This window comes from Trichosurus vulpecula, chromosome 1, assembly GCF_011100635.1.
Source record: "Trichosurus vulpecula isolate mTriVul1 chromosome 1, mTriVul1.pri, whole genome shotgun sequence".
Lineage (NCBI taxonomy): Eukaryota > Metazoa > Chordata > Mammalia > Diprotodontia > Phalangeridae > Trichosurus > Trichosurus vulpecula.
The window spans coordinates 47,705,374-47,722,653 of NC_050573.1; the positions used below are offsets into that span (position 1 = coordinate 47,705,374).

At 38.5% G+C, this 17,280-nt stretch overlaps 1 protein-coding gene across 1 annotated transcript in view; it reads left to right on the plus strand.

The window, feature by feature from the left end:
• Positions 1 to 17,280, plus strand: part of EP400 (E1A binding protein p400) — a 117,330-nt gene that overhangs the window by 18,374 nt on the left and 81,676 nt on the right. Inside the window, exons 5-9 of the mRNA XM_036753586.1 lie at positions 57 to 472; positions 4,304 to 4,600; positions 10,890 to 11,075; positions 12,072 to 12,212; positions 13,151 to 13,229. Coding sequence (XP_036609481.1) covers positions 57 to 472; positions 4,304 to 4,600; positions 10,890 to 11,075; positions 12,072 to 12,212; positions 13,151 to 13,229 — 1,119 coding nt within the window. The remainder of the gene's footprint in view (positions 1 to 56; positions 473 to 4,303; positions 4,601 to 10,889; positions 11,076 to 12,071; positions 12,213 to 13,150; positions 13,230 to 17,280) is intronic.

Here is a 17,280-nt window from a genome sequence, read left to right on the forward strand (position 1 = left end):
GCAGAATGCTTTAGGACTTCAAAGTTGGTGGTGTTTAGTTTTTTCTGGTTTTGCAGGTGGAATGCCTCCCACTCCTCAAGCTGTACAGCTCACTGGACAGAAACAAAACCAACAGCAGTATGATCCATCCAAAGGTCCTCCCGTGCAGAATGCTGCAAGTCTGCATACTCCTCCACCTCAGCTTCCTGGGCGGCTGCAGCCTGCCAGTGTCCCGGGCACATCTCTCCCATCGACCCTGCAAATCTCACAGCAGCCCCAGCAGCAGATGATGGAGACCCAGCCCCAACCCCAGCCCCAGCCCCAGCCCCAGCCCCCAATTCCAGTGAAGACCCAGCCACCCAATGTACCCATTCCTGCCGCTCCAGCCAGCCAGCCCCCAACACCCCTTCCACAGCCTCTCACGCCAGCACTCCATGTTCAGATGCAAGGAAAGACGCAGATGCAGGTGTCTCCCCTTCCAACACAGCCCCAGGTATTCCAAAGATATAATTCTGTATTTTTTTTTTTGTGGGGGGAAGGCAAAGCAATTGAGGTTAAGTGACTTGCCCAATGTCACACAGCTGGTAAGTGTGGCAAGTGTCTGACGTCGGATTTGAACTCAGGTCCTCCTGACTCCAGGGCCAGTGCTCTACTCACTGCTCCACCTAACTCCCCCAATAACTCTGTGTTCTTTAAAAGGCTTTGTTTATTTTGAAAAACTTTTTGTGGAACTGATTAAGAGTGCTGCATGAATTTGGAATATTATATGTTGCAAAAATTTTCCCCCTTTTATCTGTGTTTCTTGAGCACAGTTGTTTAATTAGATGGTTGTGGGATTTTTACCTTGCCAGATATTTTGTCATAGTTTAAGGGCTTCATTTTCTGCCATATTATGTACTTTGTAAATTTGGATAAGGCATTACTTAAAGGTCTAAATTCATGTCCTAATATGATATTCTCACTAATTTATTCTTGCTGTTTTAAAATTAACTTTTAAGAAACGAATTTAGTTCTTATGAGTGATATTTAGCAGTTCATGAGACTAAAAAGCGGTGACTTTATAAAGAACTAGCACCTACTGTTTACAGAAAGAAGATTATAGAGCAGGGGATGGTAACCTGGAATCCACGAACTTATTTTAAAAAAATATTTTGGCAATTATATTTCAGTATAATTGGCTTCCTTTGTAATCCTACATATTTTGTTTATGCATTTAAAAACGTGATTCTCAGATGGGCTCTATGGGCTTTATTAGATTCCTCAACAGGCCCAGGGCAGAAGAAGAATCACTGCTACCCTTGCCTCCACCTTCCTAACCTCCCCTTCCTCAGCTAGAGAAAGTAATTCTGTGAGGAATTATAAATCTTAGCTTCCTTGTCTCAGTCTTATAGCTGGATTGACTTCAACATACAGTAAATATGATTCTTTTTTTTTCTTCAAAAATTTCAGTTACTAGGGGTGAGGGTGGGAGGAAAGGTAGCCTTTGAATTTATGCTCTCAATAATTTCTTATCTAAAATTTATTATAAAGAAACTTGGCCTTTCATGTAGATACTTTTCTGTTTTTATAGTAAGCTCTTTTTAAAAATAAGAGTTGGGTTTAGCTTTCATATTATAGTATGTTTCCTTCTAGGGTCACTTATAAGTTTCTGGGCCCAAATGTTTTTCTTTCAATTTTTGTGGAAATGAATAGTTTTATTTTTGAATAATTTCTTATGTTAAGCTTTTTTTTTCCCACTGGTTTAGTGTGCCAGGATAAGTTTCACAGGCTCATAAGAGTTGGAAAGGGCTCTAGAAATCGTTTTGTCCAACTCCCTAATTTTATAGATGAGGAAACTTGGACCCAGAGTGATGTCCTCAAAGTCTCCCAGTAGTAAGTGGCAGAGTCAGGATGCAAACTTAAGAGCTTTGGCTTTAAATGTAGTGTCATTCCTACTGTGTCATTTCACCTCACAATTGATCTTATTTGAACTTACATTTTTTTTTTATTGTTCAGTGTCTAACATGGTATTTTTCACACTGCAGGTGACTAATAGATGTTGTTTGATTTGTTGAATTGTATTGCTCAGTGAAGATGCTGAAATAATTTTTCATTCTGAGAATCCTGAGTATAATGGAATTCTGCCTGGTGGGTTTTCTTGAGCCTGTCTACTATTTCAAGACTTTTTTCCCCCTGGTGAAATTCCATGAAGCAACTTAACATTACATATCAAGATCCTGGAATTACTACCCATTATCAATAAACACAGAAACTGGAAACCCAAGTTTAGTGAGGGGGAAGCTCTGAACAGATATATATATACTGAAAAACGGATTTTTTTATTTTGAAACTCACTTTAATTTTCTATTTACACTAGCTTTAAAATCATAAACATGAATGAAAACGAAGACATTTGAGTACTTAGTTTTAAATAGAGCATTCATTAATGAAGATGCTATGCTTTTTGCATTTGCAAAGTTAAAAAAACTCGAGTTCAGAGCAGCTTACAATTAGCCACAAAAATGATTTTAAAATCCCAATTGGGCTTTTTCTCTTTTTTGACCGTGTATATGTGTGTGAAGGGAAAGGAAGGTACTCCCTCTTGTGCTAATGTTTGGTTTTTATTTTTGGGTTATAAAAATAAATGGTGGAAAAATAGTTTCAAGAAGCTTTTGACATTTGTTGAACCTTTTTGCCTTTGGGAGAAATTCACATGAGTTATATATAGGAAAAAGTCCTCCGAAGCCTTATTGTGCTATGGAGGTAGTTGTAGGTTTTTGAAAGCTAGATGAGCAGATCACAAGCAGACACAAGTTCTAATGATGAAGTACAGGCCTGGCAGTAGCCACTGCCTGGTTTCTGAGGGCCAGCCTAGCTCAGTACACAAGGGACAACACCAGGAGGGGAGGAATTATTTTGTCATGGCAACTCAGGACATAAAGAAAAAGATTAAAGTATCTGCTTTTATAGTGACTGTGTTAGGAAAGGAGGTGGATAGTGTTAAGAATCATAGCTTTTTATATAAACATTAACGTAACTTTTGGTATTTTAAGTATGAGATCCTTTTTCAGTGATCAACAAGTCAGCATACTTTGGGATGGAACTGAATCGTATTATATTAATGTCCTTTTCTATTGGTGAATCCAAAAGCCATAAGGAAATGGCAGGTAAATGGAAATACGGTCTACAGGTTCTCAGAATGATAGATTGGTTTTCCTGGAGAGGCCAGAAAGTGATTGTCAGTCATTTTGTTCATTTGTTTTTCAGTCGTGTCTGACTCTGTGACCCCATTGGGGGTTTTCTTGGCAAAAATAGTGGAGTAGTGGGCCATTTCCTTCTTCAGCTCATTTTACAGATGAGGAAACTGAGGCAAACAGGGTCACACTGCTAATAAGTGTATGGTTCCAGATTCGAACTCAGATCTTCCTGACTCCAGGCCTGGCACTCTGTTCACTGAGCCATCTAGCTGCCCTCAGAAAGTAATAAGAAGTGTAATTTCTTGGTACACTTGGTCATCTCCCATCACAGTTGTCATGATGACAGTGGGCAAAAAAATTGTCTTGAAAAGAGTTATTATTTATGCAGCAATATCTATTGCAGAAGGTGAGGAGATAGAGGAGTCCTACCATATGGTGCCAAGTTATTGGATTTTAGTGAAATTCTCCCATATTGATCAGTTGAGTATTTTCTAATGAGGCTCTTTTAGTTTTAGATGGTGTGAGCACGTAGACTTTTTGCAAACAAAGTTAAGCATTGGTAGTGGTTATTTCTGTCAGTTACAGACACGGACAATATGGGAATTTGTTTTGTGTGACTGTCCATGTTACACGACTCTTCTTTTTTTCTTTTCACTGAGGGGCTTAGGAAGAGAAAAAATAAATGCTTATTGATTTAAAAATAGCATGTAAAAATTACTTTTCTAAGTTAAAATATATCAGTCATTTGAGAATTTCTTAATCAGAAGGCTTTTGCTAATGAAGTTAACAAGTATGTATTTCATACGATTTTATCTTAATTTTGGTGGACAGAATCCAGAAACTATTTTTTTTGGTTCTTTGACCGGAACACGTTGGGCTATTTTTACAAAGGGGAGGAAATCTGGTTCTTATAGGCCTGACTCTTAGCAGTTGATAGAGGAAAACCTCTTATGGTAGAAGTGCTCTTTACTATATTTAGATCCCTCCTGACCAAGTTAATAGTTTAAAACCATTCACTTCTACGGGACTCTGAATGAGTAGAAGTAGATAAACTAGAAAGAAGCAGTAATGTTGAGACATTTGAAGTTCTCCTGCAGCGTGCTATTATTTGCAGTTATATATATTTAAAAGTTATTTTCTCTTGACAGACTGTGGCATTAACAAGACCACCTGCGGATTCTGGCCAGCCTTGTCAGCGTTCTGTACCCACTTCCTCATCTACCTCATCCGTCACACCAGCAAGTCTCTCAGGCCCAGTGCCCTCACCTGCACGATCATCGCCAGTAAATAGGCCCTCCCCAGCAACCAACAAGTCACTGTCTCCCATTGCATCTCGGTCCCCAGGTGCCACAGTATCTGTCACCCCAAAACCTCAGAGCCCAGCTCAAAATACCACACAATCCCAGGATAGTGCCCAAGAGAAACTGGCTGAACAAGTAACTCTGGTAAGAGAAAAATGTAAAATATTAAAGTGCTTGGGTTATAATTGAAGAAGAAATTCGGTTTTTAAAAGAATGTTTCATTTTTTGGCTTTAAAACAAGGTATTTTAAAGAAATTTTAAATATTTAAAGTGGAATATTCTAGATTCTAGACAGTAGAGTACTTCGGTTTCTTATCCAGTTAGTAGAAATGAAGAGAATTTATCGTGTAAATAATAACCCTTTCACAGTGCCAGAGTCATAATAGTTGATTACAAAATGCTTGTTGACTTGTGTGACATTATGGACAGAGTGCTTTATCTTACTCATAGTCAGGAAAACTTCCAACAGTACATAAATATCAGTTATTATATTGCTAAAGTAATAAAAATAAAATTACCTGAAATACAAACTTATTTTTTAAACTGGACTCAAGTCCTTAAAAACAAAAAGAATGGCAAAACTGCATTGCGTTTTAAAATCTCATGTGACTCGTTCAAGATTAGTGACCATCAGCATTGGCGTAAATAAATGTAAGTTCTTTCAGTTAGGCAATAAACTTTATTAAGAGTCCACTCTGTAATGAGCACTAACTCCTATGGGGAAAAACAAAAAGCTTAGTTAAATTTCATTCACGTGAAAAACACTTACAGAGCATACTGGCTTCTTGTGCTACATCCCATTGTCCAAATGGCGTAGGGTAGACTAGTGGTGAGTAGCTACTACATTTTTCCCTTAGCACTTGATGGGCACTTTTACCTTGTCTTATAGTTATCTGTATGTGCATCTTATAAATACCGTTTTCAAAAGGAATGGAATCGATAAACTCATGTGAGGAAATTCAGAAAGCTTAGGCGAGGAAGAAGGTAGAGATTATTTAGGTGAAGCATCTAAATGTATATAAATGAAAATTATATTGTCATAGAGGTATACTGTAAACCACCTAGTAATAAGGAAGAATTCAATGAGGACTTTGGGAAATAGATAAAAATGTCACACTGCATCGTAATATTGTATGACGGAGAGCTTCAACTCTTCAGACACTGCTAGAGCATTTTCTCTGGCTAAGATGGTCCAGTCAATAAATTTGTGCCTTACTTTCATGATCATTTCATCCTTCTAAAGGTGGAGGAAACAAGGAGAATAGCTGTTCTAGCCCCAATTCCCAGCATTAAGGAAAAAATGAAGTAGAAACAGTAGGTAGGAACCTTGAGACCAAGGAGTTTTGTATAGAAGAAAGGAAAGACATGCATAGTATGTCGTGCACCTGAGATTTTGTGAGAAGAGATTTCAAAAGCTTTACAGAAAGGATAGGTTCTAGTTACCTAATATTTTACAGGGAAAATCAGGCCTAAAGCAAGAAAAATTTAAAAAGGAAAGATTAAAAGGTCAAGTAATTGTTGATGATTGTAAGAGTAGCATGGTTATACAAGAATTTTTTCAGCAACTCAGAATGAAATGATTCTGGTGATGAATGCTAAAGATAACAAGAAGGATTTTTCTTAAAAGCCATGTTGAGGACAAGAGAATGATGAGAGAAAGAGTAAGAACACTCCTTGAAGTGAATTGGATAATGATAATAGATTACAATATTGTTTCATTTTTCTCAACCAAGGTGAACAATCGTTAGACTGGGAATTTTAAAACAAAAATTGTTTAGCAGGGAATGGGAATCCTAGGTGTTGGAGAAGACAACTAGGTGGTATTTCAGTGTTGTCAAAGAAGTCATATCACCAGGCCTGGACAAATATACTTAGTATGTTGACAGAACTTGCCTATTTGATTTCCAAGCTGCTGTTGATGATCTTTGAAATGTAGAGAAATTGCCACAGAACCAAACAGGGCAGATATCCCAAATTTCAAAAAAGGAACAGAGATTCTGCAAAATATAAACCAGAGAACTTCTATTCAAATTCTAGAGCACATTTTTTTTATTTAATATTTTTTAGTTTTCAGCCTTGGTTTCCACAAGATTTTGAGTTACAAATTTTCTCCCCATTTCTACCCTCCCCCCCACTCCAAGGTGGCATATGTTCTGATTGCCCCATTTTCCAGTCAGCCTACTCTGTCACCCACTCCCACCCGCATGCCCTTTTCCCTTACTTTCTGGTAGGGCAAGATAGATTTCTGTGTCCCATTGCCTGTATATCTTACTTCCCAGTTGCATGCAAAAACAGCCTTTTTTTGTTGAGCATCTGCTTTTAAAACTTTGAGTTCCAAATTCTCTCCCTTCTTCCCTTCCAACCCATCCTCCCTAAGAAGTCAAGCAGTTCAATATAGGCAACACATGTATCATTATGCAAGACACTTTCATAACAGTCATGCTGTGAAAGACTACCTATATTTCCCTCTATCCTATCCTGTCCCCCTTTATTCAGTTTTCTCCCTTCACCCTGTCTCTTTTCAGAAGTGTTTGCTTTTGATTACCTCCTCCCCATCTGCCCTCCCTTCTATCATCCCCCCTTTTTTATCCCCTTTTCCCTACTTTCCTGTGGGGTAAGATACCCAATTGAATGTGTATGTTATTCCCTCCTTAAGTCAAATCCGATGAGTGCAAGTTTCACTCATTCCCCCTCATCTGCCCCCTCTTCCCTTCCAACAGAACTGCTTTTTCTTGCCGCTTTCATGTGAGATAATTTACTCCATTCTATCTCTCCCTTTCTTCCTCCCTCAATATATTCCTCTCCCATCCCTTAATTTAATTTTATTTTTTTTTGATATCAACCCTTTATATTCAACTCACCCTGTGCCCTCTGTCTCTCTCTATATATGTATATTCCCTTCAACTACCTTAATGCTGAGAAGGGTCTCATGAATTACACACAGCATTTCCATGTAGGAATGTAAACAAAACAGTTCAACTTTAGTAAGTCCCTTATGATTTCTCTTTCTTGTTTATGTTTCATGCTTCTCTTGATTCTTGTATTTGAAAGTCAAATTTTCTATTCACCTCTGGTCTTTTCACTGACAAAGCTTGAAAGTCCTCCATTTTATTGAAAATCCTTATTTTGCCTTGGAGCATGATACTCAGTTTTGCTGGGTAGGTGATTCTTAGTTTTAATCCTAGCTCCTTTGACCTCCAGAATATCATATTCCAAGCCCTTCTGGCCTTTAACGTAGAAGCTCTAGATCTTGTGTTATCCTGATTGTGTTCCACAGTACTCAAATTGTTTCTTTCTGACTGCTTGCAGTATTTTCTCCTTGGCCTGGGAACTCTGGAATTTGGCGACAATATTCCTAGGAGTTTTCTTTTTGGGATGTTTTTTAGGAGGTGATCAGTGGATTCTTTCAATTTCTGTTTTACCCTCTGATTCTAGAACAGTTTTCCTTGATAATTTCTTGAAAGATGATGTCTAGGCTCTTTTTTTGATCATGGCTTTCAGGTAATCCAATAATTTTTAAATTATCTCTCCTGGATCTATTCTCCAGGTCAGTGGTTTTTCCAGTGAGATATTTCACGTTGTCTTCCATTTTTTCATTCCTTTGGTTCTGTTTTATAATATCTTGATTGCTCATAAAGTCACTAGCTTCCACTTGCTCCAATCTAATTTTTAAGGTAGTATTTTCTTCCGTGGTCTTTTGAACCTCCTTTTCCATTTGGGTAATTCTGCCTTTCAAGGCATTTTCCTCCTCAGTGGGTTTTTGGAACTCTTTTGCCATTTGAGTTAGTCTATTTTTTAAGGTGTTATTTTCTTCAGTATTTTTTTGGGTCTCCTTTAGCAAGTCATTGACTTGTTTTTCATGATTTTCTTGCATCCTTCTCATTTCTCTTCCCAATTTTTCCTCTACTTCTCTAACTTGCTTTTCCAAATCCTTTTTGAGCTTTTCCATGGCCTGAGACCAATTCATATTTTTTTTGGAGGCTTTTGATGTAGGCTCTTCGACCTTGTTGACTTCTTCTGGCTGTGTGTTTTGGTCTTCTTTGTCACCAAAAAAAGATTCCAAAGTCTGAGTCTGAATCTGAGACCATTTTCACTGCCTGTTCATGTTCCCAGCCAACTACTTGACCCTTGAGTTTTTTGTCAGGGTACGACTGCTTGTAGGGTAGAGAGTCTTTGTCCCAAGCTTGAGGGGCTGCGCTGCTATTTTCAGAGCTACTTCTGTACAGCAAGCTCTTCCACACCAGCGCTCCTTCTCCCCCAAGAACCGCCAACCAGAATAGCGGCTCAGATCCTGGCAGGGCAAAGCAGGCTTTGCACGCCCTCTCTAATCCACTGCTTAATTCCTCCCACCAGGTGGACCTGAGGCAGGCGGCCACTGCAGCCATAGCTCTTGCAGCAGCCTCAGAGCTGCACCACCTCCTCTGCCCTTGGGGCAGTGGCCAACCATGAACTCCTTTTACTCTGTCCCAGAAGCTTTTCCCACTAACCTTCTCTGTTGTCTTTGGTGTTTGTTGATTGAGAAGTCGGGTTACTGCCACAGCTCACTGATTCAGGGTGCTACCCCTGTTCCATTTGGCTCCCGGTTGGATTGGTCCTGGTGTGGCCCATGCTTGGCTGTGCTCCGCTCTGCTCCCAGCTCTGTGCGATAGACCCTTCCCAGGGACCATCCAGGCTGTCCTGGGCTGGAGCCTTGTTTCCCTTTGCTATTTCGTGGGTTCTGCAGCTCTAGAATTTGTTCAGAGCCATTTTTTATAGGTGTTTGGAGGGACCTGGTGGGGAGCTTAAGCAAGTCCCTGCTTTCTAGCTGCCATCTTGGCTCCGCCCCCCTCCAATCTAATTTTTAAGGTTGTATTTTCTTCAGTGGTCTTTTGGATCTCCTTTTCCATTTGGCTAATTCTGCCTTTCAAGGCATTCTTCTCTTCACTGGCTTTTTGGAGCTCTTTTGCTATTTGAGTTAATCTATTTTTTAAGGTGTTATTTTCTTCATTTTTTGGGGGGGGTCTTCTTTAGCAAGTCATTGACTTACTTTTCATGGTTTTCTTGCATCAGTCTCATTTCTCTTCCCAATTTTTCCTCTACTTCTCTAACTTGCTTTTCCAAATCCTTTTTGAGCTCTTCCATGGCCTGAGACCAATTCATATTTTTCTTGGAGGCTTTTGGTGTAGGCTCTTTGACTTTGTTGACTTCTTCTGGTTGTATGTTTTGATTTTCTTTGTCACCAAAAAAAGATTCTAGAGTCTGAGTCTGAGTGCATCCTTTTGTTCATGTTCCCAGCCAACTACTTGAACTTTGAGCTTCTCCTCCCCCAAGAACCGCCAAGCAGGATTGCGACCCAGATCCAAACAGGGCAAAGCTGCCTCTTTGCCAGCAAAGCGCTCCTTGCACTCCAACTCTGTTCCACCACTTGATTTCTCCCACTGTGTGAGCTGGGGATTCCAGAAGCAGCTGATGCTGGAGCTCTAGAAGCAGCCCCAGAGCTTCCTGCTGCTGCTGTCGCCACTGCCGCACCATGTCTGCCACCCCCAGGGCTGGGACCAGACCACTCTCTAACTGGATCCAGTAGTTTTCCCACTAACCTTCTCTGTTGTCTTTGGCATTTGTGGGTTGAGAAGGGTTGAGAAGTCTGGTAACTGCCACAGCTCAACGATTCAGGGCCTTATGGCCTGTTCCGCCTTGCTCCCAGTTGGTCTGGTTGGTCCTGGTGCGGCCCATGCTCAGCTGCGCTCTGCTCTCAGCACTGTGTGATAGACCCTTCCCAGTGACCATCAGGCTGTCCTGGGCTGGAGCGCTGCTTCCCTCTGCTATTTCGTGCATTCCGCAGCTCTAGAACTTGTTTAGAGCCATTTTTTACAGATGTTTGGAGGGATTTGGGGGAGACCTTAAGCAAGTCCCTGCCTTCCAGCCGCCGTCTTGGCTCTGCCGATAAGTTTATTTTTAAGCATGCTGGAATTGGAGATGTCTCTGGGACACCTAGGTTGAGGTGTCCCTTAGGCAGTTGGAGATGAGATTTCGATTATCTACATGGAAGCCATTGTTGAAACTACTGGAATTACATGAGAATATGAGGTCATTGGAGTTTTGACATATACAAAGAATAGAGCTAGGTTAACTCTTTTGGGAAATGCCTATATTAAAGGGTTAGGGAAAGGAAGAGATGTCTCTCCTGGCTGTTCTAGCTCATTTTAATGTCAGTGTCTATTAATGTTCCCTGAACTCCTGTGGCACTTGATCAGCACTGTGCAACTTGACAGTTGATTATATACTGACTTGAATTGTCTTTTGGTTGTTTTCTTGCCTGAAAGTGTTATCTCTCCCCGCCCCCCCCCCCTGCAAATTATAAGGGAACTATGTTTTCTATTACTTTTGAATCTGCCTAGTTCTGGCCTATTCTCAATTGATATTGAATAAATACTTATTGCCCTGATTTTTCCAGGAAACCCAAATCCATCAAAGAATATCAGAATTGAGAAAGGAGGGTCTGTGGTCTCTCAGACGGTTGCCAAAACTTCAGGAAGCCCCACGACCAAAGTCTCACTGGGATTATCTCTTAGAAGAAATGCAGTGGATGGCAACAGACTTTGCACAAGAGAGGAGGTGGAAAATGGCAGCTGCAAAGAAGGTAGCTTTGTAATACGGGTAGTCCGTTTTTCTTACTGATGGGCTGTGTTGCAGAATTTAATTTGTGATTTCATAGAATTGGTATTTAGAATGCATTTTTCTATATAAACAATGTTACATGTGATGATTCAGTTCTCAGAGCAGTTCACAAAAGCTTATTTAATCCATGACTCTCTTGATATATGCTATTACTATAGACCTTAAAAATTAGGACCATTTTTCTATGGATAATTTTATTAAGAGTGCTAAGCTGGCATGTCAGGAATTCCTCACCACATGATAACCCTGGTAGCAGAATTTGAACCTATTAGAGAATACAAAGGCCTGACTGGACTGCCCTGGAATGGGCACAAAAAGGACTTGAGTTCAAAGACATGCTATAGTAGAGGACTTGGCAGTCAGGGAACTTTGGGGTCAGAATCAAGACAAGGTGTCCTGGGGGAGGTTGGAGATGGGGTTCAGTAGATAGGAGGTCCAGAGACCAGACTGAAGCTGGGACCTGCCAACTGAAGTGAGTGCAGTCGCTGCTGTGGGGTTTACTGTTCTTTCTTCTTTCACTTTCCCCCTCACCTTAGCATTGCCCATTCTGTCACCTTCTATATTGTAAGGAGGTGTTGGCTTTGGGGAAAAGGATGAATCTGAAGGATTCTTCTGGAGGAAGGAATAGAGTAGATTTACTGTGGCCACAATTTTCAGTAGCACGTGATAGAAAGGAGATTGCCAGAAGTCTTTCCATTTTATGCATTGCATAGTTACATAGAAGCAGCCAGATTTTGCTACTTATAGCTATGAATTGCGTATGTATAAAAGGGGATAATTTGGACACACAATATAGAATATTTACTTTTTCAACCAAATGTATTTTAGCATCTGATTTTTAAAATTTAATTGTCTAGTTACTAATATCAAAATTATGTATGTGTATTTGACTTTGGGTATTTTTTCCTCCAGTGTGAGACAAGGCAAAGTTTAAAATTTAAATATTTTCATTTAATAGCTTGTCAGAACTGCAGCTCGTTATCACGAAGAAAAGAAGCTTCATGAAGAAAGAGGAAAGAAAGAGGAACAGAATCGATTAAGACGTATAGCTGCTTCAACTGCTAGAGAAATAGAATATTTCTGGTCAAATATTGAACAGGTAATGTTGACCTGCAAGTGTCAATTTTCATTTCTCAGTAAGGATTTTGTATGACCTTTTGAGCTTTGCACTTAAATAGAATTTTTATTTTAAAATGTTGACAGTTTAGAGAGATTTTTCTTGCTAAGGCCAATAAATCATCTTGTATTACTTAATAATGTAAATAAAGATGCTTAGACCTTTTCCTGTCCTTTTTAAAAAAATAGTATTGACTCATTTGATGGAGTTAAGCATCTTTAGTTTTGGAATAGTAATGTTTGCATTCGAAGAGGAAAATCAGGATCTTTTTAGGAAATAATACTTATTTTTGAAGAGATAGCTTGTTATTGTAGAAGGAGTAAAAGATTGGGACTCCAAGGACTGGGATTAGGGATTATCTTAGTTCATTATTTGCTAGCTGGATGACCATAGCCAAATCATGTGACCTATTAATGTCTGCTTGTTCATCAAAAGAAAGTGCCTCATAGATTGTAGTGAAGCAAGGCTTTTTATAAGTCCCAAGGAGCTTCATAAATGTAAATCATTACTATTATTGAAGTCTTTTGAGGGACACCAGGAAAGCCCAGATACTATTTTAACATCTATCTGTACAAAAATCCCCTTTTCATCTTTTTATCCCTGGTACCTTTCACATAGTTGGTACTTAATAAAATGTTTGTTGAGTTGAATTTCATTACTGTGGTTTTCCTGACTCTTCCTTCCTATTGTGTCCCAGTAAAATCAAATAAGAACATAAATATTTAACTAAACCCAAAGAAATGAACAAATACCAAATTGAGAATTTCTGATTAGTTGTTTAGAATAGAAAAGAAACCTACGTTTGGGGTATTATTTTTTTTGTGCTTATAAAAGTTTTTTCATGTTTTGTTCTACATCTACTTGTTTGTAGTTAAAGACCTTAGTCCTTTGTTCATTTATTTGACCATTTGTTGTTTTAGGTTGTGGAAATTAAACTTCAAGTTGAATTAGAGGAGAAAAGGAAGAAAGCCTTAAATTTACAGAAACCATCCAGGAGAGGTACAGTGTCTTTTAATCCTTTTTTGTTTTTATTTCCCTGTAATACAAACCAACATTCTTTGTGATTCTGAAGCTGCTGAGCTAGAACATACAGTGCAAATGCTGTGGGCAAATGTCTTTAATTTATATTCCAGTAATTTGGAATTCGGAGTAACCAAGATAGAGATTTGAGGCATAGCTTTACCTGAAGTTGAGAGCCGGAGTCAGGAGAGGGGAGTCACAGCTAGAGGAGAATCGCTTGGGTATCCCTATAATGGAGTGGGATCATTTGTAAATGTATGCTAATTATTTGTATGACAGGCTCCAGTTTTATTGCTCTGTGAAGATGTGTTTACTGATTGGGAATAGGAATGTGTAGCTTACTTAAGAGTAAAACCAAATATGTTTTATAGCTCTTGTAAAATGATCACCTTTTTGAATGCAGCTTGTTAATTATTAATGAAACTTAGAGATTTATTTTTAAGAAATAAAGTAAGTTTCACATGAACTGTAACTTAACCTCAGACTTAAAGGAGAAGTTTTAAAAAAATATTCTTCACAGTTTAGACTTTTCTTTAATTCTTATTAGATCTCCTGCTCCCTGGTCTGTTTCCATGTAATCTATGTTAGTGAAGTTTTAATGTGTTGTCATATTACCTTTCTGTGGTGCTAATAGTCCTATCATTTTTTATGATTAATTATTATGTATTTTTTGCTGAGGAAGGTTTTCTTACTTTCCTTTTCAATCTTGAAGTCTCTATGAATGTGTTCTTTTAAGTCTTTTTCAGGATATTGATTGCTGTAAGTGATTCTTTTTTTTTTTTTTGGCCTTTTTTTTTTTTGGCAAGGCAATTGAGGTTAAGTGACTTGCCCAAGGTCACACAGCTAGTACATATGTCAAGTGTCTGAGGCCGGATTTGAACTCAGGTCCTCCTGACTCCAGGGCCGGTGCTCTACTCACTGTGCCACCTAGCTGCCCCATGCTGTAAGTGATTCTTAATTGATTAGGAAGCAGGTTTTATTTGTGAACCATGGGAACTCATTCAATCAGTTGGTTGACAGGAGTTTATTATGTGTCTGCTGTGGAAGAGAGGATCTTTTGGGGCAGTTTTAGATGTCTCCAGGACATCCAGTTTGAAATATCCAATAGGCAATTGGTGATGTGGGACTAAAGGCCAGGGAAGCAACTGAGATCTTAGCGTTGGCTGCATGGAGGTGATAGTTAAACCCAGGATAACTGAAGAGGTTGCCAGGAGAGCACAGAGGGTGAAGAACAACTGCTTTTATCACCGTATCATTTCCTGGGATTCTGCCTTCTTGAGAGATTTAGTCTATGCTTCTAGAGCTAGACTTATTTTCTGAACCTTAGAATTCTCTAACTTAATTTAGTCTGTCGTTGGACTGGTATTAGAGAGCTTAAAGTGCCTGGAAACTCACTTAGGGTTTTAGGTGAGGTAGAAATCTGGCTGGCTTCTTTTAGGATACTTAGGCATATGTACATTATTTTTTATTTTAAAAATTTTTGCTAAGAAGAGCTAAGTCTAACAATCAGCCATCGCATAATGTTGCAGTTACTGAGTACAGTGTTCTCCTAATTGTGCTCACTTCACTCAGCATCCGTTCATGCAAGTCTTTTCAGGTTTTTCTGAAGTCTACTTACTCACCATTTCTTATGGAGCAATAGTATTCCATTATATTTATATACCACAGTTTGTTCAGCCATTCCCCAATTGATGGGCACCTCTTGTTTCTAATTCTAGGCCATCACAAAAAGAGCTCCTGTAAATATTTTTGTACATGTGGGACCTTTTCCCTTTTTGATGATTTCTTTGGGATATAGACCTAGTAGGGTATTGCTGGATCATAGTGTATGGCACAGTTTTATAGCCGTTTGAGCATAGTTCCAAATTGTTCTCCAGAATGGTTGGATCAGTTCACAACTCCACGCAGAAATGCATTCAGTGTTCCAATTTTTCCACATCTCCACATTTGTCATTTTCCTTTTTTTGTATGTTAGCTAATTTGATAGGTGTGATGTGGTACCTCAGTTGTTTTAATTTGCATTTCTCTAATCAATAGTGATTTAGAGCATTTTTTCATATAACTATAGATGGCTTTAATTTCTTCATCTGAAAATTGCCTATTCATAGCCATTTATCAATTGGGGAATGATCTGTATTGTATAAATTTGACTCTGTTCTCTATATATGTAGAAATTAGGCCTTTATGTCTCTGATTCTTTTTTTTTTTTTTTTTAGTGATTGAATGGCTACTTATTTTTTAAACTATATTTTAAAATTTATGTTTAGTTTTCAGCAGTCACTTCCATAAGATATTGAGTTCTAACTTTTCTCCTCCTCCCTTTCCTGAAACTGTCTTCTTTATTATTTCTTATAACATAGTAGTTTTTCGTCTCATTTATATTCTGTAACTGGTCCAGCCATTCCCCATGTGTACCCCCTCAGGCATATATTCTTTGCTGCCTTAAAAAGAGCTATAAATATTTTTTTATATCCTTAATTTGTTTTTCTTTGGGCTAATCCTTCCCCTAATCTACCCTCCCTTTAATTTCTCTTTCTTCCTTCTCTCACTATTTCCCTATTGAATGACATGTATTTTTGTACCCAACTCTGTGTGTACAGAACTTTAACTAGTTCAGCTCAGAGTGAGGTTCAGGTGTCAGCTTCTCCCTCACCCCTCCTCCTTGTTTGTACAAAGGTCTGCTTGTACACCCTGATAATGTAAGATAATTCTCTCCCTGCCTCCCACCCTCCGTCATATTCTTCTCGCTCTTCCCATTCTCAGAACCACTCCCAGACCTTGTCTAATTATACTCCTTTATGATTGTCGATGATGACATTTTCAGAGAGGACACATATATCATCTCTTCATATTTGAATGTAAGGAGTTTATCCTCGTTTAGTCCCTTATGATTGTTCATTCATGTTTGCCTTTTTAATATTTCTTTTAACTCTTATATTTGAACTTCAGAGTTTCTACACAGCTCTGATCTCTTCATCAGGAATACTTGGAAGTCATCTTTTTCATTAAAGGTCCTTTCTGTTCCCCATAGGATTATTCTCAGTTTTTTCTTGAGTATAAGTCTATAACCTTTGCATTTCTGGAAATTTTGTATTCCTCCTTCTTTGTATATTTACAGTGGTGGCTCCAAAATTATGTGTGATTCTAACTATGGTTCCTTGATATTTTTTTTTTTTGAGGCAGTTGGGGTAAGTGTCTGAGGCTGGATTGGAACTTGGGTTCTCCTGACTCTAGGGTCAGTGCTCTGTTCACAGTGCCACCTAGCTGTTCTTGCTTCTTCTTGATAATTCAACTGCTTTTAATATTTTTACTTTGATCTGTAATCTCTGGATTTTGATGATGATGTTCCTGAGAGTTTTCATTTTGGGGTTTTATTTGGGAGGTGATTGGTGGATTCTTTCCATTTTTGCTTTGCTCCTTGATTCTAAGAGATCTAGGCAATTTTCTTTTGAAATTTTTTGTAATATGACGTCTTGGCTCTTCTTTTGTTCATAGTGTTCAGATAGTCTGGTGATTCTTAAATTTTTTTCTCCTTGATGTATTTTCCAGATGTATTTTTGCTCTGAGATAGCTTACACTTTCTTCTATTTTTCAATCTTCTGACTTTGTTTTAATGTTTCTTGTTGTCTCATGGAGTCATTGGCTTATGTTTGGCCCATTCTAATTTTCAGGGAGTTTATTGCTTGGTTAAGGTTTTGTACCTCTTGGCCTGAACTATTAATTTCCTTTTTAAATTCTTTATTCTGTAGCTCTCATTTTTTTCCACCAGATTTTTCACTTGTACTCTCGTTTCATTGACAAAAACTTTTTTTTAAAGTCTTTTAAAAAATTCTTGATTCTTCTCTTCCAGGAATTCTAGTTGAATTTGTACCCAAGTTATGTTTTCTCTGAGGCTTCACTTGTAGATATTTTGGAGTCATTCTCTTCTTCTGGGTTTGTGTCTTGAGTATTCCATCATAATACATTCTGATGATGGTATTTTTTCTTTTCCTCTCTTTTTTCCTGTCTACTTCCAGACTTCAGACTTAAT